General features: G+C 32.4%; 1 protein-coding gene across 5 annotated transcripts; it reads right to left on the bottom strand.

The window, feature by feature from the left end:
• Nucleotides 1-2,950: 2,950 nt before the first annotated feature.
• LOC138328292 (leucine-rich repeat-containing protein 74B-like) lies at nt 2,951-24,048 on the bottom strand. Of its 5 annotated transcripts, XM_069275037.1 has the most exons (14): nt 17,468-18,567; nt 11,978-12,482; nt 11,085-11,278; nt 10,649-10,756; nt 9,929-10,022; nt 9,606-9,655; nt 8,866-8,947; nt 8,510-8,595; nt 7,940-8,134; nt 7,428-7,523; nt 6,352-6,615; nt 5,529-5,614; nt 5,243-5,262; nt 2,951-4,172 (listed from the first exon to the last, which is right to left on the bottom strand). In XM_069275037.1, exons 1-14 carry the CDS (start codon nt 17,492-17,494, stop codon nt 4,159-4,161), a joined length of 1,821 nt encoding a protein of 606 aa, XP_069131138.1. In that variant the 5' UTR covers nt 17,495-18,567; the 3' UTR covers nt 2,951-4,158. The 5 variants fall into 5 exon arrangements, with proteins under 5 accessions (XP_069131138.1, XP_069131136.1, XP_069131137.1 ...); XM_069275035.1 differs by lacking the exons at nt 5,243-5,262; nt 17,468-18,567 and adding an exon at nt 23,861-24,048; XM_069275036.1 differs by lacking the exons at nt 5,243-5,262; nt 17,468-18,567 and adding an exon at nt 20,867-21,037.
• Between the last annotated feature and the right edge of the window lie 1,326 nt (nt 24,049-25,374).

The raw sequence follows: 25,374 nt of genomic DNA, 5'->3' as shown, positions 1-25,374 counted from the left end.
TGTCTATATCCTGAAATCCGTCGGCTTAAGTATGACATAGTTCAGAGCTGGATATGACGGCAGTGATATTAACCCCTAGAATATCGAGGATGCACGAATACATGAGTCAATTTAGATAGATTAGTAATGTTTTTTTTTCTTTTGTTCAGCACCAAAACCAGACGGAAAAGGAACTGAGGATCGTCCGAAACCAAAACCTCCATCACAAGGTAAGAAAAGAAATTTTCATTCCAAAACTCTTATTAATGTTATCTTTTCTTAAGTTTGTTTTTGCAAAATGATGTTACAATTGTTTTATTTTCTTCAAATGTATGACCTTGATGCTACTTTATTCACAATTTCACCTCCTATGGCTCTTTCAAACTTGATTATCATATTCGCATATGTATCTTAAATGCTTGCTTCAGAACAGTAGTTATTTCTAACAGAGAGTACTAGTCTAGTAAAAATATTTTTTTTGAAAGACTGTCATTGAAATCATCGAGTAAGAGCCAGAGTATGACAGGAAAATATGTTATGTGAAGTGATCCACAGATAATGTGTCTTTACCATAATTATTTTATAATTTCAGATCTAATGAATATACTTCAAGATATTGAGTGATGTGTCCAGTGCTGGTGGAATGTATTTCGTTTGGAAGTATGGTATTGTGCTTCCTAGAAACCATAGTCTCCGTGCAAAAACTACCGGCCCGAAGGCCAGTAATGATACAATAATATGAAGACAAGATCAACAAAAAATCAAATTCATCTATTCCGTCTTTCCAATTTACATAGTTACCTACCTTTTGGACAGGTATCCATTGTGACTTCATTGTTTTATGAACGTAACTTACGTCGTTTCTTTGAAAAGTATAGTTTTACGCCAACTTGCATATGACGTCACAGATTAATACCTACCCACAAGAGCAGGTAGCTCCATAATAAGAAATACAGATGCCCATGAATCCTGTATTACAGAGTTAACTGCCATTGCGGATTGGTATTGAGCTGTGACGGCATGTGGTTTTGGACATAACCTCATACTTTTCAGAGAAAACGACGTGAGTTTCGTTAATGCGGTTATTTCATTAGAGTCAATAACAAATGCAGCAGGGCATGATGGGATCGATATTTCTAACGAGATTAAGTCTTCATGTATTATGGAAAGGGTGAAACTCTACTTAAAACATAGTTGTGATGTCATCTATTGTTGTTTCTGTACTTTAACTCCTGGATTATCGGACGATTACCTGTAACTGTCCTATATGTTACCTTTTACTGTCTTATATGTATGTGACTTATTATGAATTCACCATTTAACACTTATCTACAGCATTATATAACTCCAATTCCCACTTTCTAAAACCTTGTTGTTTTTTTGTACACCGCTTTTGACTTTAATTTCCAAATCATCTACACTATAGTTTTACACTTATTTTGATAGTGTTTCAACAATATTTCAGAATTACACCTAAATCCCATTGGCTTGTTGAATGAAACTGCACATGGTATGATGATACATATGTACATAATGATTTAGTATTTTCCTAATATATCCAGGATTGTCCCTAGAGAGATCGAAATTTTTAAATCCTCCGAATTCAATGAAAGTTCTGGGGGCACCAACTGTTTTGAACTGGCCTGGAAATCGCTGTTATATGCGATTATTTTAGCAAGACACTTTCAAACAAATGCCTAAATTGCAAGTCTAGTTTCATATGTCATTTCTTTACCACATCAGTATATATCAAATATTGAGAAAGTAATATCCCTCCATCACTGTCGATGGAAATGGTGAAACTGAATTTACGGACAGTTGTCCAACCCAAAAGCATGCTTCGTGCATTCCGTTCATGAATGCTATTCATCACATATAACACAGGCAAAGGTAATTTTATAATGCCATTGTCTAAATTGGATTTGTCATGGTTGAATGCATATTGGTAGTGTTACCTGAGCTCATATACATTGACAAAAAACTGGCTTATTTTAGAAATAAAGTGTACTTTATTAACACAAAGACTTGCTATGTTTTAAGTTAGAGATATGCCTCAAACTGTACAATATGACGGGCCTCGATACAAATCTTTCTCCCACATATTGTACAGTTTTCGGCTTATCTCCATAACAGATATAAATAAAATTGTAATCCAAAACTCCCGTTTTTCTTTCAAAATGTCTGATTCTATGTAGTACGTTTCGTTATGGTTTTAAAACTTGTTCATAAATTTACATTTTAAAGAATGTTTTATTTCTATCTTAAGAAGCAAGCAGTAAATGAATATATACTGTATCACATCATGTTATTGATGTGTTACCGTTAATTTGTATTGTCTGAGAATTTTATTATACAACACATAAATATCAAATAGCTAGTATATCACTACTGATGAATGGTGACAGTAAGTAAGGCTACTTTGCAATAACAAAATACCGAATCATTGGTGAAAATTGGGATAGTGCTTATACAGAATCTAATTTAATAATGACACGAATTACTGGCTTTGAGATGACACATCTCTATATAAAACAATTAAAGGATTTTAATGAATCTATTGTTAATGCAATATATTGTTATAGATGACAAAGTGTTTTCTTCTGGATTTTTAAATCAAACGAAAACACAATGTAATTTGTGCAAGAAAAAACTATGTTTATCAATCCGAGTTACTTCCCTTTATAGTTTATCTAAATTGTCTGGAACCGAAAGTTTCTTGAAAAAAATATTCGTAAAAACCTTTAACACATATATTGGAATTTGTCTTGCAGTTTTTCTTCAAAATGATAAACAAATTACATGCATTGAACTCCATAGTCTACTTTGGAACATTTGAGCAATTATAACAAAAGCCCAAAGCAGAACACACACGCAATGTACATAATTACCATAAAGTGTGTTATAGCACCTTAAAACCAATCAATAATACAACAATACACCTATATAAGCTACTGGAAAGAAACTAATGCCATTATTTACAGATGTTTTATTGAAAAAGAACACGTATTTCATACACATTGATAACACACAAAATAATCTCAAAATGATAACTCAAGATTTATCTACATTTTGTAGAAAGTATAGTTAAGGCGGAGACAATCCTTGTCAACTAATATAGAGATGTAGAGATTCACACTATAATTACAAATATATTCGTTAATTTGCTAAAAGAAGAATATTGATAATGGAAGAATAATTTGTAAAAATCGAGCAGCATAACATCAATAGAATACCTTAGTTTTCAAACTTGAATAATCATAAGCACCATTACAATAAAATGAATGAAACATATTAATAATAATTTATATTTTATTTACATAAGGACTGAAGCAGTAACAAATATAAAGTTTGTGGTATTTTTCCAAAGAGAATATCAATATATCACAAAGTATAAAAATATAATTTTTAGATATTTGCGAACAAATATTTGCGACTTAACCTCATTGAGTGTATCGCTGTCTTTCTTTATCAGACTGGAAATGCAAATATTTCAAATATCAAACAAAATTCCAAAATACAAAACTAATATTTCTTCTGTAGCCCTTGGTTTACTAAATTTACATACTGTTAATGTATTTATTTTGGCGCAACCAAATTATAGCGCAAAAACTATCATAATAGTTAAGCGCAAAGATGAATTCGTTAAATTACCACCATAGCTATATATACGAAATACAGAAAAGACAGCACAATAAAATTTAAGCGCAGCCCTCCAGGTGCGAAAAGTGTTAAAATGCGATTACAGCTCAAATATGAATGTTTATAGTGTGTGAGGCAACCGTTGTAAGTTTTAAACATATAGCACTAGATCACTAGCAAACAATCAATAAAGATTTGAATCCATTAAAGTCTTATGTACAAAAAGATATGAAGTTTATTTGGCACAATGCGTAGTTAAAGTCATAGTCATGAACACTTTTAATGGCAATTTATTTTATATCCCACATATAAATGCTGAAATTATACTTTCGTTGCATATGATCCCTGAATATTATTTCTTTCTTGAGGTCCGTTTCAGGCCTTTGGAAGTTTTTAAAGGCGTAAATGCAGTACGAGAACTTAGTTATGGTTTTTCATTGATTGTTGCAAGCACAATTTTTCTCAACTTTGCAGCTTTCTCCTTGGTAGAACGCAATCTTTCCTTCTTTTGCCGCATCTTTCTTCTAAACATTCGTTCTCCTAACAACAACTCTCTGAAACCAAGTTATATTTAAGCTAATTAAACTGATACATTGTACGTGTGACTATGATTCAGGTTCTCGTGTATGCTAAGGAGTTTTTAGCTTTAAATTCCACTGTTGAGCAGCAAGATAAATCTTACTGAAGGTGTATTAACTCTAGGTATCATGCCTTTACCACCAAAACAGTGCCCAGTACTGAAAGCTCCTTACCGCTAGTAGTATAAATCGACCTCTAAATCAAACCTCTGTACTGAAGGTCCCTTAACGTCGATATTGGTGACTGAACTTCTGTATCATATTCATATCCATAATTCTAAATTAATGCAAGTGCTAAGTTAAGGAACATTGGGGCCAACTGTTCTCTAAAGTCAGAAAACAATAATATACATATATATTAGATATAATATAAATAACGTTCTTTTGAAAAGCTAGCTCTATTACACACATTGTATAGACATTTTAAGTTTATACACAGTAAGGATAACCTTTACCCATGTAATTCATTAGTTCCACTAGATAAAATCTTAACTTAAAAATTCGTATTTTACGAAGTCATTTGTGGAAAAAACTAGCTCTAAAACAAAATAGAAACCAAAACGGAAGTATACCTCAGTTTGTTAACAATGTGCAACAAAAAGTTCTGCTAAAGCAAATATCCGCATAAACCTTTAAACCAAGCAATTTGACTTTTAAATAGGTTAAGCGATTCACACAAACAATACGAGTAACTGAGCAAAGATCGTATACGTCCACCAACACATGTTTGTACTGGTCATAGCATACCCACTAGTCACTTATAGCCACATTTATGTATCAGGCTTAGCAGTAGTAGCTACTGTACTCATCAAACGTTATTCAACACGACTTAAAGTAACGCTCAGAACTTTTTCATTTTTTTCCAAATCAGCCAATGACGTACAGATGATTTCTGATATATATGATTTATTGGATGCTTCATTACCTCACAAAATTAAATCAAAGCTGAATTGATATTCCCATTAATTCACACACAAGCGTATTAATGTTTCCTTTGTATTACTTAAACACACAGTATAGCGTTCATAACTAGCATAAATACTTACCCAATAAACTTTCAAGTTCCCTTTTTATGAAAGTTTAAATACAATATTATATTGTGGGAATCAGACGTAATAGCTTCACGCCTCATTTGAGTATGATCTTGAGCTATATAGGATAATGATAAGCTCAGTTGACCATTGTTGGAAATAATTATATGAACTTGAGATGACACGTAAATAATGTGCTCCAGAAAACAAAATAAAATTTGTGATTCATAATAGGCATACATTTAATTGCGTTACAGATATAAAAAAACACACAGAACATTTTAAGAAATAAAATACTCACTTGAAATCAACTTCGCCGTCACCATCAACATCCAGTTTGTCAAGTAGAATATCTAGTTGGTGCTCGGTCAGAGGGACCTCGGCGGTCTGAAGATATGAAAAGCAATTTTCACCAATAAACGTAATATTGCTAAATATCATATACAGTTGTCTTAAAGTCCTATTATCTAGTTCGTTTTCGTATGAACAACACAGTAGATTAATACATAACTAAATTGTTAGCTTTGTTGCCAAACGGTACAAAATAACCAGAAATAATTAATTTCCGAAAGAAAGCGCAAATATTATATCAAAACAAAATTGATACATTGGATATGGATTACTAAATATCAACAAATTGCTTATGCATTATAAGACATTTTCATGACTTAAAATACAGGTACGAAAAAGATATTCTGGCTTTTCTATCCAATTTATATTTCATACAATTATGTATAGATATTAGTTTCTTTTAATAAACTTATTCAACAATTCAACAACACTTTATAACATGAAATTTTCATTGTGTATAAGTTTTTGTTATGTCGAAGTTCACGTTTTGTCGAAGTTTCAGTTATGTCGAAGTTTTCGTTATTTAGATTTTTTCGTTATGTAGACACTTGGCTGAATCCAAGGCCCCAACCTTAACAACAATCGAATATTAACTTGTTTCTTGCGAAATATATTGTTTTTTTTCTGTAAAAATATATCGACTAACCACGAATGATTATGTCCAAGAAATGATTTCAAAGACCAAAACCCAACCATGAAATAAAGTTCCCCCGAATAATTCATGTTATATAGTAAGTTGTACATTCGCTACAATTATTATATCATATACTTACAATCATCCCTTTCTTGAACTCGTCACGACTGATGCTCATGCTTCCATCCTTGTCTAGCCATTTCATTAGGTCTATAACGCGGTAGTTGTTGTCGCTCATGTACTTGAACAGTTCGTACACAGCGTCCATGTTTCCATCAATAGCTCCAGCGGAATTTGTCTTCAGATCCCTTCGCTTGATGACCGGACCGTGCGCCACCTCGAACGATCCCTTAGCTTGCATCTCGTCTGCTATTGTATAGAATTCTTCATCGACCTCCGTATCCTAAAGTTCGGGATATAAATTATTTAATACCATTGTAAAATTGGGATGAACCAAACATGTTTTGATGTAATGAACATGACCATCATAAGATTAACATAAGCAAGACCATCATAAGATGAACATGACCATCATATGATTAACATAAACATCGTAAGATGAACATAAACCTCAGAAGATGTATATTAACATCTTAAGATGAACAAAAACATGAATGACCAGCATAAGATGAACACAATAATCATTAGATTAACATAAACATGACCATCATAAGATGAACACAATCATGGCCAGCATAAGATGAACATAAACATCATAAGATGAACATAAATATCATAAGATGAACATAAATATCATAAGATGAACATAAATATCATAAGTTGAACATAAATATCATAAGTTGAACATAAATATCATAAGTTGAACATAAATATCATAAGATGAACATAATCATGGCCAGCATAAGATGAACATTACATATTAACCAACAAAAGTGGAAACGATCACTGTCTCTGTTTTATTGTATACGTGAATGTATCGTTAGACGATTTCGCTGTTAATGACCATATCTGAATTACAGGGAGATAACTCTTATTTAAATCCACGTCAATTATCGATTTCATCTATGTATTAGGATGTATATGAAAATATCTAAAAAAAATATCTTAAACTTTATTTTTTTTGCTTATTAAGTATTATTTCTGTTTTGGAAACAATTGCTATCTTTCTATATACATGCATTAGATATACATGTCAATAAATAGGTAATTTTAATGTTTCATCGTAAAACTATGTTACATGTGTATCGAACTCACTCCCATATCCAACGTATGGACACGACAAGTCTGCGATTGTTCTATTGTTTTCAAAATCACCAGAGCCATTTTCGGAACGATAAGGTTTCCTCCAATCTGAAACGAACATCAAATAAGCAATTATCATGAGCAATTACAGTATAAATGAAAACATATATATATATTATGACACAACTATTTGTATAGTTATAAAAAACCCAATCAACTAAACAAGTTAGTCTGGGTTGTAAAATTGACTACTTTTTAGTATTCACAATGGTCATAGAATTATCTTGATAAATTGATTTTTGTCTCGGAATAAACACAATAACAACTACATAACATAAAAGTCTTTTTAAAAAATGAAACATATCAAGAACCAGTCTTAACAATCGTTGTTGAGATTAATCTAATGTGATATAAAAAAGCTTCAGTTATTGAATTAGCGAAATCTTCTTTCGAGATCAATAAGATAAAAGTTTTTCTCAGAAATGATTAAATAGAAAAGGACCAAACTTTTTCCAATGACTTACTCTCAAGATTTCGAGACCATCACTTGTTTGAATGCCTTTCATTAGGAACCCTAAGGCAGTCTCCCCTAATTGGTTATTGGAAAGGTCTAACTCCTTAAGGGTTGTATTATCTTTCAGTGTCACTCCAAATATAGCACAGTCCCCGGTAGTGAAGCCATTCCAAGAAAGATCCATTTTTCTTAAACCGATGTTTTTCTTTCGTAGGGAATTAAAAATACCATACGATGAAATAGTGCGTATTTTTATAAAACTTGAATTTGTTGAATGAGTTTGTGAAACTATTCAGCTAATTCTATTACGTATTGTAAGAACAATGTCATCATGTCTTTTTCATTAAAAAAAACTCATATCAAATTAAAATTGTCAGAAAAAGTCTGCACACCCAGAGTTTTAACATCAAAATCGTTCATAAAATAAACTTCGATTCCTGGCCATGCATGGCTTAACATTTATAAACAAAAATATTAATACTATGCACATAAAACAAAATTTTTATATTCATTTTTAGTGAATAATATTATGTCTTTTCTCATCTCGGTCGTTTATTTTCCTGGAAACATTATTACCTACCTGTATACAAGCGGCTATAGATTTAGCACCTTCTCCTCGTATGTGGTTCCAGCTTAAATCAATGATCCGTAAAGTATCATTTTGGGCTAAAATATAAATTATCCATATATCAAAATTAATTTAAAACGTAAGCGTGATCGAACCATCGCGTTTTAAAATAATTTGAGAAATATTTGAATTAGCATTCGAGCTGTCTCGCGACATGACGCGAAAATATGTATTTCGCGAAGATAAAAAGGTTTACAGTATACAGTTGTTGACTGGGGTTGAGGGCAACAGATGATTTGTTGGAAGACAAACTATTGCCCAAGGCAACTCCGTTATTAACCAAACACCTTAACATCACTAGTACGTACCTAGAGCTTGAGCAATGACATACCCGCCTTTATCACCAAACTGGTTATGACTAAGTACCAATTCTCTTAGGATCTTGTTGTTCTGTAAGAGCAATAAGGTTTAACCAATCATTAATATTGTTTATTAGATAAAGAAAATAAATTTCAACTCTATTCAGCAGAGAACAATATGTTAATTATTTCTCAACGAAAAAAATGCAGCGATATTTATAATATGCGCTAGATGTGTATGTTAGGTTTAAAAAAAGTTTCATTTTAAAAAGTTAAGGATGCCCCACCAACAACGCAGCATATACGATACTCGTCATTAGAACATAAAGTGGTGTTATTCATATAACCTTATGTCTAATTAACACAAAAAAAAATAAAATAATTTATTTTACTATTGGTGAAATCGCTATCAATACTCTTTTCAATATAGGGCATAGTGCCATGGACTTTTTTTCGGGACGCGATTAATTATTTTTAACATTTTTATCTAGAAATTAAAAAGAATTTCAAACGTTTCAATGACAGGTAATGGTGACTTTTGTAACTGAAGAAAAATACTAATTTGTCAGCGTTTTAACATCTTGAACACCGACTTTGAATTCTACCGATCTTTAGTTATATCATATCTTGCCTCACTCTAACTTACATTTAGATATAATGGAATTAAAAACAAAACATTTTCTGATTTTATTTTTCTTTCCCTTTACATACTTTTATTTTAGTTTTCTTTATAAGCCAGAAACACTTACCTCTAGTAAGTCTGCTACAATATAGGCATCACTATCTACAAATCCACTACCTGCAGACAGAAACATAATTACTAGGTCAATTTCACCTTAACAACTGCAGGTGTTTGTATAGCTTTATTAAGGTCGAAGTCCGTTACTTTTCTTTTAGAAGATTTTCAGCATATATAAATTAGTAACAACAATTAAACCGACACATAGATAAACATTGTACAATGATCGAAAGACCAGATATTTGAAATCATATAATAGTTTTTATATATCAAAATATGTTTTTTTTAATCTTTTAATTACAAATCTTTTTTAAGTGAGTACTTATTACTTACCTGTAAGATCAAGAGACTGAATGTAAAAGTTGTTCTTCATCATTTCCGCTATTGCACTTAGACCTTCTTTTAATATTAAGTTTTCAGCTAAACTCTGAAAGCAAATAAAATATAATCATATGAAACATTGTTATCTGCAGCCGGACGTGAACAGGTCTGGAATATCCAATATCGTACATCGGTTATCGTAAATGTGATTAATAGATAGACTAGCTGACAACTTTTTTGATTTCCAAGAACAATGCCTGATAATTATCTTTTCATGGTAGACAATTAAAGGATATTCAGCACATGCTTATCAAATTCCAAAAATAAAACGCAGCAAATACGATCGGTAGATTTTAATTTTAGTTCCATTATGTATACAAATGAAATCAAGACTCGGATACAACTTTTATCGATACATTTCAAAATTATATTTAATATTTATGCCGTGTAATAAAAATATTATATTGACATAACGACAGAACCACGTGTTTCAACGAGAAAGCGTTCCCTATATATCATCAGAGTCAGGTCAAATAAGGATAAAATGAAAATTCCTATCAGATAAAAGTTGTCTTCATGAAACAATTGGTCATATCAAGACATAAGTGCTAAGCATATCGTTACACATTTCAGTATGTCTCAATGTAGTAACGCGAAATGCTATAACAACTATATCTTTAACACTGTATCACAATTAAATGAGGAACTGTACCTCGTATATGAAGTACTTACAACGTCTGTGATATTATGGTTGACATCAAGCATTTCAGCGAGACTTTTAGCTCCCTCGGGACCTATCCCATTATCCTCCAGGTCGAGACTGGTCACGGTTGGGTTGTTCTGATATAAAAACACGAGTTGAAAATTAAAAATAGGTTCGAGACAAAATAATAATATGAAATGCTCTCTCTCTTTCTATGACAGTGACGTCATTATAAGACATTTGACAATATATTTCCTGCACTCATACAAAATGTTATTGCTTAATTATTGATTTAGTTTTGTTTAGTTGATGACAATGCACTTAAGTAAATTAAACATTAAAGAGGTTATTCCAATATTTTACTTGTTATAAAAAAAATTAAGGAAAAAATCAACATATCTTGACCTAGTTTCTATGAATTTCTACATCATTATCAATTTTGCAAGAAAATTGGACAACACTTACGACTAGAGTAATGGCTAAAGCATCAGCTCCTTTGGGACCTAGGGAGCGACACCGGAGTTGGACGACGGGACTACAAAGTTGTGGTATGAGAGAGCGGACTGGGATCACGCCTACTTGTTTACACGAGTCAGTGTAGGATTTCTGGATCTCATGGGCAAGCTTCTCATCCTCGGGAATCACAGGGACTGGTTCCACTGGTGACAAAAAATTATAGGCACAGTATCAAAATATATTTCGTCTTTTCATATTAAAGAGTCATCCTTCTTGTGGGATGGTATAGATTGTGATGTCAGAGACCGCGGTAAAAATAAATATGGTAAAGTGTAATAGATTTTGAAAGATTCTCTGATTAGATACAAGAACAAGGGATCACAATGGGAAAATAGACGGTCAATGAAACTTATTCGCAAAATGACATAGGTAAATACTTTGTCCGCACATTAAGATATTCTTTTTCTTCGCCAGACATAATTTAATAATCTTTCATAAAAATAAAGAAGACACACTTATTTTCACATATAGATATTCTGTATTTGCATATTACAGGGTTATTTAACCTTGCGGGTAGGTATCGATTGTGACGTCACGTGTTTGCGAGCATAACGTCATACATTTCGGAGAAAACGACGTAAATTGCGCTCACAAAATAATGACGTAACAATCGATACTACCCGAAAGGGAGCTAACTCTGTAATATGCAAAGACGGAATATGTTTAGTTGGGTTATTGTTACAGTATCTGGTCAAAACAACTTTGTATTGGGAGAGCTAATAATTTATCGAACAACGCATAAATAATCCATATATGAAATAGGCACCCTATCAATTCATTTATTTTTTAAGTGCCAGCATCCAATTAATGTATGAAAAAGTTATATAAAATGCTATACATACCATCTGCCATGATATCATATCCCGTGAATGTAAACTCCTTTTTAATTATTTTTAGTTGACTAAGTTCATCAGGAGGCTCAATACTTTTCCTTTGTTTGTTTTTACTTGATGTTTGTGAGAGATTCGTTGGTGCCCTAGACGGAGGCTTTCTCCCTTCTCGTGATGGAGCTTTTGTAACACCAGATTTAGCTTTAGAACTTAATTTTAACGAATGGGAACTAAGAAACAACGTTGCACTTCTTTTTCCTATCTGAACATTTGTTGCCTCCCGCTTTCCATTCGCGAGAGCTTCCGGTGTCTTTGTCGTCGTTTCCCGATCCGGTTCCGGCGATTTCTTGATTTCATTATTGTGATTTTTGTCCAAGGTTGAATTTTCCCTGGAACCAACTGGTGATTTGGATTTTGAATTTCCTGTCTCTATGTACTGTCCACTGCCATTCTTGTCGTCTGCTACCGGGGATTCACCAGGTATCACAGCACCCTCACCGGAATCCATTTCGTCCTCCTGTGTGATAGACAAAACAGATTTAACTAAATGTGTGTTAAACATATATGATTTATATAGTACCTTGGACAGGCTGTCACACATGTATTTGTTTTGACTGGGATTATCTGTCAAGATTGCCTGGATAATGATATTAACGCCATGCTAATCGGGTTAACATAACACAAGATCCTATGATCCCGACATCAATACACTGATAAATGTACTTTGCAATACAGACATAACAAATATGGTTTGTCTAAATGATCCCATGACTCGAGTACATACATATGAACATATAACAATGGACTATGGATAACAATTTGTTTTGTCGGTAATCTTTATTTTGCTATCTTATGAGTTTGCAAAAACAATTATAAGATTCCGATTCAAAAACACAAAAAAATAATAATAATAAAAACAAAACAAACACACAAAACAACAAAAAAGCTAATTAAGGAATGATTTTTATTTTTTGTTGTTTACTAGTGTGTAAACTGCATTTTTGTACCGATATTTTTAATGACGCGCTCGTCATGTTGAAATATCTGTACAAAAATGCAGTTTACACACCAGTAAAAATAAAAATAAAAAACAGTCCTTATATTTACATTTCGACCGACCATTTCATTTAAATTTAGTGTTCCGGTGAAATAAACCTTCGTTTTTTCAACGTTATACGATTGGTGGAACAGCCGAGTAATTGATGGAATCGCGAAACAGCTGGCTCCAATTTGGCGGGAAAATGTGTCAAGTTCCGGGAGTAAATAAAATATAGTTCCACAATAACTTTATCGTTTTTAATCCATTTATTCCATATGTTTTCATTTTTTATATTTTTTAATATTAATACAATGCTTTCCATTGCATGAAAAATTGTTAGTTTTGAAGTAAGTGGTAAAGCATTGCATATATTGGAGGTACTTTCCACAGTTATAAATATACTTTATGCATTGACCTTTCAATTATTTTGATCATATTTCCAATTATTTGTTACCAGAGAACATTCCGAGGATGAATAGGAATTTTACATTGAGATATGAACTGCTTCTGCCCATTATCTGTCAATGCATATATATCTAGCTAATGATCAAGAAATCGATTCTATTGAAGCTGCTTCTTAAACAGTATAGTATATGGTGAGAGTACGTATTGGATGATTGTTCTAAAGAATCTACTAGCAACGTCTCGTGTTTATCCGATGCCTGACCCACCAATAAGTCATTAGTTATTAGAATATGTGTGTGATTATTAATGTCTAAATATCATGTATGTGTTTTGAAAATTTTTGAAAAAAAAAAAAAATATATATATATATATGTAAGGATAAAATATGCTACACCGTCACGTATAATGGCATAGTAGCTTAGTGGGTTGGCTTTATTTGAGATGATATGCAAAGAAAACGCCAAGCACACACACACACACACACACACACACACACACACACTCGCACACACTCACACACACATATATATAGCATAAATTTAGTCCTAACGCATAGACAAACTCATCTGAACTCGTATCATAAATATATTAAACCTAACAAAACCGATGTGTTATGGAAACGATGATATTTATGATACATTGCAATAGCAATGCAATAAAATGGTAATATTCTCTATAGCAGTAGTAAATAATGAGGTTAATGGAACAAAATCTTACCATCTTGACAGCTGATGTTGATGTCTATTGTCCTAAATCATTACAGATTAATACGAAAAATATATTGACCGACCGATATCATATGGCTTGGTGTTGACCTCGTGCGTCCACTGTCCGTTGAGATAAAGTCAATATAATAAGAGGTGAAATCTTCTGATCGGGATCATTTGAATCCCACAAATATAGTAAATGGCTCTTCTTATCAGTGGTCTCATCATTTAGCCTATGGACCCCAAGTAAGATAATGGAAACAAATAAATCAATCAATGGAAGGGTCGATATTAACAGTTAAGGGGTGAAGGGCTACTGTGATTTAATACTACTTAGAAATATATCCGAAGACGTTAGCCATACATCGGTCTACCAATACACAATGCGAAGATTTTGTCTTCGGGGCTTTAAAAGTCATCTGCCATACTATAATAGGATTGATGCACAATTTATAATATCGAAATGTATTGTATTTGTGAAATTATAAAAAATCATAATTGATATCAGGGCATGGTTACCTAGTGAAAAAAACGTGAGTAGCGGTTGATGTGATATTTTTTATCTCGACAATGACAGACATTACATTATAGGTCAATTCGCCGTTGGCACTCTCAATGCACGACTTTAAATTTATCGAACATCTTTATCTCGATTTCCGAAGGCTATAGTTAGACTTGATCTGAGCCCTGAAATTAAATGGGGTTGAGAGTTAGATGTAAAGCTGGCTGGGAAAACAAGTAGCGTTTCTAATTGGACTGGGTCTTGGAATTAAGTAAGTTCGAGATGTCAAGGTTTGATTGTATTAGAAAATCAGTTAATTAAATGATGCCCTTATTTACATTAATTTACATAATTCTTCTATTCATCCAAACATTCTTGTCGAGTTACTTTTGACATTTCATACGGTTAACTCTACATTTCACGAAACGGATTTTATGATCTTATGCATTTAACAAAAATCCATTGCCAAGCTTTAATATCGTTTTATGTAATGTATTCCTGTATTTACGTAAACGCTATGACACACAATGTTGTAGCATACTTAAGTTATGTTCATTGAGACAAAATCCTCTGGTTGGATTTCATGAGTTGTGGTTTCTTAAACGTGTTTAATTGATAATTCGACTAACTTTTTAAAACCGGAGTTCACTGTAAAACACCTGTTATTCCAATACTGATATTCTTGACTCGGCAGATGTGATTATTTATGCAACACATGACAACAGACGTTCATGTAATCCATTTCTCTATTTTTATACACATCACTAATACCTAGAATACATATTAGTCAATGTCCACAGCAGGCGGGATGGGTCACTTAACGGCATTGTGTCAAGTACCATAGTATGGCTTTTAAAGAATAAATAACTGGCAGGCAAACATATTTCAATAAGTGTTTATTGTTTTGTTTGATTAACTTTCCGCGCGATATATTCAATGGAAATGAAAACAGTACACTGGTACATTTTGATAATCATACCACCAAAAGACTTGAAATTAATCATATCATACAGTGAGGTGATTTTATTATAAATCTTATCTTCTGTTTCAAAATCCCCGATAAAATCTAGATTTAAATCCGGATAAAATTTATATTAAAAGGCGCATCGCACACACCAGCGTTGGCTTTTACCAATGGTTCTCGTTTTGATTACCCGACATCCCAATATCATTTCTGTTCATTTCTGATAGCTTTGATATTATATTCCCTTTGTAAGGACTGCAATGTATCGATTACTGTTGTAGAACAATAGTAAATAGTTTTTTGTTTTCATTTTATTTTTCAGAACTGGGCGCTTCCATAACTTTAACACTTTTCGGTGTTTACGCATTTAAGTCGAGTGACCGAGTGATTCGAAAACCAATAAAATGATTTAGATTATCAAAATTGTTTTAGACAGTACCCTCAACTAGATTGGCATTTTGTAACCTTTTCGTCATCAGCCGGTAAATTTGTTGGATACATATTGGATATATATACATGACGAAAACATTGTTCAAATGGTTTGACTTGTAACCTAATAGCCTCCGTTAATTAAAGTGAGTTAGTATTTTCTTCAGTTACAAAAGTTACTTATTTTATTTTATTATCACCTTTGGAAAGTTTGAGCTTCTTATTCTAATTCAAGATAGAATATTCAAAATAATTAATTGCGTTCCGAAAATGTTCCATGGCACTATACCCTATATGGAATAAATTATTGATAGTGCATACCCCAAAAGCAAGGTGATTTATTTTATATGCATTTTTTGTTTTAATTAAATACAAATGTACATATAAATACGATCATACATCAGTTATTGTTCAAATGATGGGTATCAGTTATGCTCTGTCGGCAATGCAGCATTTTAAAAATATGATTCTGGTTTCACAGTTACCGTTCCTTTATTTGACTTTTGTTAAGAAAATCGTTCACATTATGTATACATCCGAAGAAATAAAACATTTTTACCTTTAAATCTCAGGTGACTGTCTAAATGTATTTCTGTATGTTAATTGTCGTCTTTACATTTATTTGCAATTAAATCTTCATATTACTAGTCAAATGTCTGTGTGTTTAAACCTTAAGAATACACAAACGATACTAACATATAATGACAGAAGGTCGTTTAAGGTTTTCTGAGTACATTAACTACAGTTTTAGGTGATATTTTCGAATGACCGATTTCTTAAGCTATCGATAAAGACCAGGTTGTCGAAACACCCAATATGTTGAAGAGATAAGCGGTAAATTCCATAATTGAGACATGAAATTGAACACATAATAGATATGTATACATGTGTAGTATATAAGGTATGATATTTAAGTCATTACATTTTACATATTCAAAAACCAATATAGGGATTAAAATATTCAAGTTTAAACCTCATTGGTGTCACGAAAATATACATTTTGTTCTTCAAGTCGTTAGATATCAATGACAGATATGTATATATGAATCAATGCGAGAGAAAATAAGCGAAATCGATATTCAATACTAAACAAAATTAGTGAAATTATACATTTAGTAGCTTAATTGGAGGTACAATGTATAAAGAATACAGGGTGACAGGAAAGGAATAGAATACAGCTGACTGTTATACAACTGCACAAAGGAAATATCGAAAACCATATTTACTTCAAAGTGACGTCTTTATAAACAAAATTAACTGTGAAAAAGGTATGAAGGACATTAAAGTAGACATGTGAGGGATGTTTCTTACTAAAAATCAAATCTTATCTCGGTATTACCCGAGGCACTAAGCAACAAGTAAACACGATCACATATAAAATTGATAAAAATTAATAGAATGTTATTATTCATGTAGATAGTTTATGACATGTTTACATGTATGTATATACACTGACCTGTGTATGGAATTGAAAATTCCCCATTGTGATGTAAGGAAATGTCCAGTTAATCCAAAATTACAACCAATCAAATTAACACTTTCATTTGATGCCAGAAATCACACGTGGATGCGTTCTAAATCCATTCTAAATCCATTTTTTGTTGAGTTCCTTTCAGAAATTCATGTGCGCTCACTTTGTAGTATGAATACTAATCCTATCAAAACGTTTCCTGTCAATTGTGTCTTGATCCGGTTGATTGGGTATACCGTACACAATTACTCCGCGTTTTGTCGACAGATAAATATTTCTGTATAGATTATATCCAACCACTAAATGAGTATCTACTGATGTATGACATTAAAGAGGGTTCACCCAAGGGCGACTTATTTGGAATTTCTTATATCGACTACTTAGTACGTTTAACATTTCTTTCAGAACAGACGGTATGTTGTGAAGAACAGATAATAGGGGGCCGTGCCATTTAATTTGTTTCTTTTTACGTTTGAGTGAAAATTCAGTTCGTAATTCGCTTAAAGGTTGGTCCGTAACATGGACAAAGGTCATATCTCTGTGATATTGTTAACGGACGACCACTGACGCAGAACAGAATAAAAATGAAAATATTTATGTTCGTATATAAACACGTAGTTTTTATCTCGGCGTGTGGTTCCATAGAGAGTTATACAAATCATTCCATAATATACCAACTAGGCAACAGGTGTATTGGAGGAAATATGTAGTATCCCGTGGTCAGGTTAAGGTTTTTACATCAAAAAGTGTTGGAATTCTCAAACTATTATTTTTTCCATTCATAAATAATTTGTTCTGGTCACAGCCGAACATGTAGCAGATGTATAGATATTAGTAATAACACTACATTGACTAATGTGATTAATATCAAATTATATGTTCCAACAATTTACAACAAGCCCGCCCCCATCAAGTTCGAATCGCATGTGGCACAGTATCTAGGTAGCGCCATTGGTCGGTGTTCATCTCCGGGTACTCGTGGTCCGAAACTTGTCACATCGTTAAATGACCCTTGCGTGTCAATTCCGTCTTTGCATATTACAGAGTTATCTGCACTTGCGGGTAGGTATTGATTGTGACGTCATATGTTTGCGAGCGTAACGTCATACGTTTCGGAGAAAACGACGTGAATTGCGCTCACAAAACAATGACGTAACAATCGATACCTACCCGCAAGGGAGCTAACTCTGTAATATGCAAAGACGGAATAGGACTTTGAGCTAAAAACAAAGTAAACATTCAATTACCATTACAGAAATAACTGTTCATATACACGGGTTTATCAACGACACTATTCTATCTATTTAAGTGATTTACTTGTTACTGATCACATTTTACTAAAGTAGCTTGTCAATGCGAAAACTCACATCTAAAAATCAGTAGTGTTGAAGTGTTTTTCCATCCATGCAGTGTGTTTGTTTTCCTTGCGTTAGGTAGATTGTTGATAATGATGTTTACACTGATGTCGTTTACGATAATAAATAAATCACAACGCAGGCACCCACGGAACAGCGATTATTGTCTTATAAACAAACTCGTTTGCGTGGGCAATTGAAAGTTCGCGTGTTCGTGGATTATGATAAATTACCCAAGGATCAATACTTAGTTGGTAGTGTCTTGTAATTATATAATGCAAACCGACCCATTTTTGCGTTCAGTTGCAATAACAGACCGATATAACGGGCAGTACGAAATCGTGAAAATCGATCACCGCAAAACTGTAAGAGTCTAAATCGTGGAATTTAATCACATCCTTTTGGCATATAAGGCAAAAAATAAGCCACAGCATGAATAAATTAAGTGTACCACACCATTAGAGTTTGATTAAAGTTAATACATTTAAGAGAGAGTTATGATAATTTTACATTATCTTTGAATAGAACAAATTATGTTCTTTATTTTCACGAAGTTGACAGGTTATCGAACTTTTAGCATTTCATCGCATTCTTTCACAATATTCAATTATACCATTTAGAAATTCTCTAAACTATTTATTTCAACACAATACAATCTGCATATCATGACTCTGTTTGTCCCTTTTTGGTCTTTATAGACAAGTTTCACGGTATACAATGTATTGCTGTCAATGACAGAAACATACATGCCTGAATACAATTAATTTGACAACTTTGTTATTAAATAGATTTATTCTTACGTTTACGTGATAACGATTATTTTATCTCAATTATCTTAATTTCTATTCACCATAGTTTATATAGTGTGTGATGTTGGCAATTATATTCAAACTAGTTTTTAAAAGATTCGAAATCTAATAAAGAGTGTTTTTCAACAGTTGTTAATGTCACGATGATGAATACATAAAAAAACTCTGATGACGTCACAGAATATAATATTCATTTCACTGAAACAAGAATCTGATGTCACTAACAACCCATTGAAAAAAAATATTTAGTAACTTTTCTAAAACCTTTTATTTCGTTGTCAACAGTTTATTTTCCTCTTGGAAATACTCATTTCATGATACCCATGTACCCATTTACTACTATAACTATTCTCGACGTCGATTGAACATAAACTACAAACAGCAGAAAAAAATATTTTTCCTTAACGTTTCATTTACAGTATGTTATACATATACAATATTGAACATAAAGAATAATTCCTATTTGGGATTTAAAACAACTATGATGAAATATAGGTATATCTTTACATAACCAAAGGCTAAAGTAACATTATTCAGTGTTTATCACTAGATTAAATTTGCTTTATATCATCTTAACAACCACAATTAAATATACATTTATATCATCTTAACAACCACAATTAAATATACATATATATGCGGTTGTTGTATATATGCAATGGTGTGATGCATTTCTGAACATTTACAATACGTGTGTACATTTATAAACTGGTTTTACAGTATTTATTATTTATTTCTGAAACGAAACTAATGTGTAAATTCCGTGACGTTTCTCATATTACCTAATTAACTGATTTGTTTTCCTTAAATGTAGTCATTGTATGCGTACATTCCGTCTTTGCATATAAAAAAGTTAGCTCCCTTGCGGGTAGGTATCGATTGTTACGTTATCATTTTGTGAGCGCAATTCACGTCGTTTTTTGCGAAACGTTTGATGTTACGATCGCAAATACATGACGTCATAATCAGTACCTACCCGCAAGTGTAAATAACTCTGTAATATGCAAATTCGGAACATGCATAATGAATGCCATTTAACCACTGGTGGCATGGCAAATAAAATGAAATTTTCTAACGTAAAGTATGTTATTAAAATACATTAAAAACATATAGACTATTTGAATAAAAATGAAAATAAAATCAATAAGCTAACCTATGGGAACGGGAATGGGTGCACTATATAGCAAATATACGTGATACAAAACCCACTGGATACTTACCAAATGGTGATATGTACAAAGTCAGTCATTTTGACTTCGGACCAATATATCAATAAAAATACAATTGTTCTGTTAATGGAGGTGTGGTAACGGGTCACTTGCTCATTGTCTCGTGAGATTTCGACACGTGCTTTAAATCCGATACTGACAAGAGGAGGCTCACAGAAGAAGTGGATATTTTGGCCAGATTTGTCGATCGCCAACTGATAGGTTATCAATACTCTGACGTCTGACTGATTTTTAACTGCAGAGTTTATCTACAGATGATTTATAGTCATGAGGAGTGAAAGAACCTGCGCTGTATTGATTGAAAAGATATAATTAATGCTTTGTTATCAAACCAAAAACATGTGACAAATATTCACTCGACCGTGACACATATCAATTCGTCACTTAGTTAAATTCTGGAGACTTAAAGGCTCGGTTATGTTTAGTAAACAAACTAAGCAATGAAAAGTTTAAATGAGGCTAGCGGACATTGTTAAAGAGTTTTATGGCATAGGGGCATATAATACAATGTTGTATCACTAAAGTTAACGGTGGGGAACATCAAAGGGTTTTATCGTTTGATGGTGTATTACTCTATAAGTGATAAGCACGATACATGGGGAATTTTACAATGGCAGTACCCCATTAATGTTTATTTATAGGAAGTGTGGACTGTAATGTTTCACATCACGATCTGTGATCAAATGACGATAAATATTGATATAAATTAAATGTACATTATCGTAAATACGTAAGCATGAATAAAACAAATGGCAGAAATACGTCATCTGAATATAATTTGCATCATTGGTTTGTTTGAAAAATCCCGTATCAACATATGTTTATTTTTGTTTATTAGCAACTTATCATCAACATTCATCAGGAACATTGATTATTCGTAGGTAAAGTAAAAGGTTTCGAAATACAACGTTTGACAGAGGTTTGATAAATAATGATGTAATTAAAGTCCTATGTACTATAAACGGGCGAATATTTTGACATATCATATTTCTACTGTTATCTATTAGCTGTGAAAATCCTTAAAACGAGCAGACAAACATGTACAATGCCTTATAAACATTAGATACAACACAGAATTGATGCAAAGTGAACTTTAAGATGGAAACTTATCTTAATGAAATACTTTACAACTACAAACAATATTGTGAAGATATGAAATGAAATTATAGACCAGAACTTGACGGCGTGGTCTGACGTCAAAGAGTACAATATTTACTTCACTGAAACAAGAATCTGATGTCACTAACAACCCATTGAAAAATATATTTTGAAACTTTTCTAAAACCTTTTATTTCGATACAAGCGCAGACGGTTTAGTATTTTTCTTCAGTTACAAAAGTTACTTACATTACCACAATGGAAAAGTTTGAGCTTCTAATTTTACTTCAAGTTAAAAATAAAAAAAAAATAAAAAAAAAATTTCATCCCGTAAAAATTCCGTGGCACTATATCCTATATAGAATGAAGTACTTGATTGCACATGCACCAAAAGCAAAATATAGTATTTTACATTATTTTTGTGTTAATTAGACATACATATACACGATTAAATACTAATTATTGTTCAAATAATGAGTATCATCTATGATGAGTATCATCTATGCTCTGTCGGCGGTGGAGCCTCTTTAAGAAAATAATGTAAGGGCCGCGGTGGCCGTGTGGTTAAAAAAATCTCTCGACATATTATCAAAAGCCCATCGTATCTGGATCGCGAGTTCGAATCCCGTGTGGGCAGTTGACAGGTACTCACCGCTGATCGGTGGTTTTTTATCGGGTGCTCCGGCTTTCCTCTATTAACAAAATTGGCACGTTCTTACATGACCCTGGCTGTTAATAGGACGTTAAACGAATAAAACCCGAACCCACAATTAATGTAAATAATTGCTTGATAGAAGAGAAAAATAGGGGGTCGTGTATATAATGTTGGTTGAGAGGTAAATATTGCGTATATATCTCGAATCAATCACGACTTCTATTCCAATGACTTTATCTGTGTAAACTATTTCTCTTATTCAAAAGCATGCGATACAGTCGGTTCCCTACATTCAGGCAGAATAGAACACTCTCAGATAACGAATTGTACATGTATATTGACAGAGTTAAAGTTGTCACCATTACTCACGGTCAAGTATGTAAGGATTACAAGGATTAGTACAGCGATAACATTGCCTCTGGATTTCATTGAACTTCTACAATCCGATGAAAGGCTAAATCACTTGTAATCAATTCCAGCTTGTTTTTAACTGTATTATTTATACAAGTGAGGCTTAACTGGCCCCACTCAGACATGTTTACATGTAAAGTATCCAAACACGTCTATATACTGTATAATGGTAATTTACTTTGTAGCTTCAACTTATGTTCATACAGAACGTCCGATGCAATTAACGAATAATATTGTTAAGACTAACTCAGTTCTTTTAAGTATTTTCTTTGTCTTAGAGCAGTCAAATACATTAAATGTAGTGTCATTGATTCTTTTTTGTGTCGCTCAAAAAGACAAAATGTCATGAATTTACTATTATTTGAAATCATTTGGTAAAATAATATATTTTGTTGTAACTAATCAACAAAATAATTTTGTTATTGGTAGGACTTGCTTAATTAGTTCACGACATTGCTAAAAGTATCGAAAACGAAAATCATACTTTCTCTTAGGAATGGAGAGGATTTTTTTATCATCCTAGCGACGCCGACTATCTAAAGTAACTGCTTTTTAGGGGTAGTCAAAAGCATATGTCGTACATACAATATACAAGTACATGTACTTTAATATTCCGATCAGTGCTACAGGCATTAATATATTACATATTCAAAGACAAAAAATAACTTATACAAACCTATTGATTTTATACCATTTTCAACCATTTTCACTTATGCGGTTTGCCAAATTAAAAGAGACAGTATCACGCAATGTGTCGAAAATGAAACCGGTAGTATGCTACGTAAATGTTCTTATAAAGTTTGAAAAGAAACGCGACTTACCTGATCTAATGAACCTTTCCTTTAGTAATTTGTTTCCAAAATAAGATTTCACTCACACGTCTTCTGTCTCCACTTGGCTCATGACTAAAAGCTGCTTATTTTCTTAAAGATAGATTTATATATAATATGGTCAATCCATTTTGCTGAACGCATTGAAATCCAGCCAAATAAATCAACTGTATACGTTTAAATGTACTATAGTATTAACATTAAGTAAACAAAGAAGTGTTAAGAGACTGTTTTAAACCGTAAGTACCCTACAAAATGATTCGTTTATTGAATATGCAATCATGCTCTATATCATTACAATGAATTTGCCGGAATTTGACACGGAATCAGTATGATTAACCAACGATTTGTATAGGACATTGGGTAAGTTTGGTATGTTTAAATGCGCTGTTACATTACTTCATTAGAAAGAAGTCATTTCGGGCTAGACAATCTACCTGTTTTCACCCTTTGATATTAACGTTATATAAATAGTATACTTGTTCTTTCCAAGGACAAGTTAGTATTAAAAAATGAAGTTAATAACCCAATGTACGTCAGATAATACATTTAACTTGGTTCTCATAAACCCAGTTCAGAAAAGTTTATCTCCAATATCGCTTAAACAGTATACCTGTAAATTAAGTACCAGGTACATAGATCTTTTACAAGCATAAACTGTATCGTATGTTATATCACACGTTTAATCATAACATTAAGTAGTTATCTCGAGTTTTTTTCTGACAAAAATATTTTACATTTATTTTCACAAATTTTCTCAAACGTTTGCAGGTGAATTAACAACTGAATTAACTGATATAGTATTACACTAATTATAATGATAATATGTTTCGTGACATACACCATATTTATCAATTTCTACATTTTCATATTTACTCCATAACACTTTCTTTCAAAGGATTTACTCATTTTAATCAAGCATAGATCGAGGTCGTGGTCAAATTTAATCTTTGAATTGTCTTCTCCTTAGGGCATTAGTACATTTGTACTTATATTCTGCTTTAAATTGTATTTCCAATAGTTATCAAATGTATAGGTAAGTGTTGTGTTATGACGTAAGGATTGATTTTCCCATACACAAAATAATTAAACGTAGCATCAAACATCACGCACACATTGACAATCACAAATCAAACTTTTTTAAATTATATTTTCTAAAAGTCACTCAAAGTTGTTTTAACGACTTAGTTCAATTATTTGTAAGAGATTCGAAATATTTGGGATAGTAATATCTTTTCTACTATTTCATATCAACATAGACTTCCAAATTATTTTCTTGCTTTTGTCTTGAGTTAAGTATTTGTCCGCCGTTTCGTAAAGTATCTGACAACATCCCATTAGGGGTCACTCTCTGGTGACCTTTTGGATTTTCCAATCAAAATGCAAATTCCAGAATCCTAAAAGTGAGTTTTAGTGTACGGAATACTCTAGGAGCTTACAAGAGCTGCTGTCAGAATCCTTTTCACGTGGGTAGTCATCAGTCACAGATAACATATCAACTTAAA

This window comes from Argopecten irradians, chromosome 7 (assembly GCF_041381155.1).
Source record: "Argopecten irradians isolate NY chromosome 7, Ai_NY, whole genome shotgun sequence".
NCBI classification, from domain to species: Eukaryota; Metazoa; Mollusca; class Bivalvia; order Pectinida; family Pectinidae; genus Argopecten; species Argopecten irradians.
The sequence above is the reverse complement of the archived record's forward strand: the minus strand, read 5'-3'. Positions and strand labels throughout refer to the sequence as shown.

Coding starts and splice junctions, on each gene's coding strand:
- LOC138328292 (XM_069275032.1), bottom strand. CDS start 17,494: ATGGGGAATTTTCAATTCCATACACAG. Junction 8,135..8,509: donor CTATAGCCGCTTGTATACAG/GTAGGTAATAAT, acceptor TCCCTACGAAAG/AAAAACATCGGTTTAAGAAA. Junction 6,616..7,427: donor TCCATACGTTGGATATGGGA/GTGAGTTCGATA, acceptor CCCGAACTTTAG/GATACGGAGGTCGATGAAGA.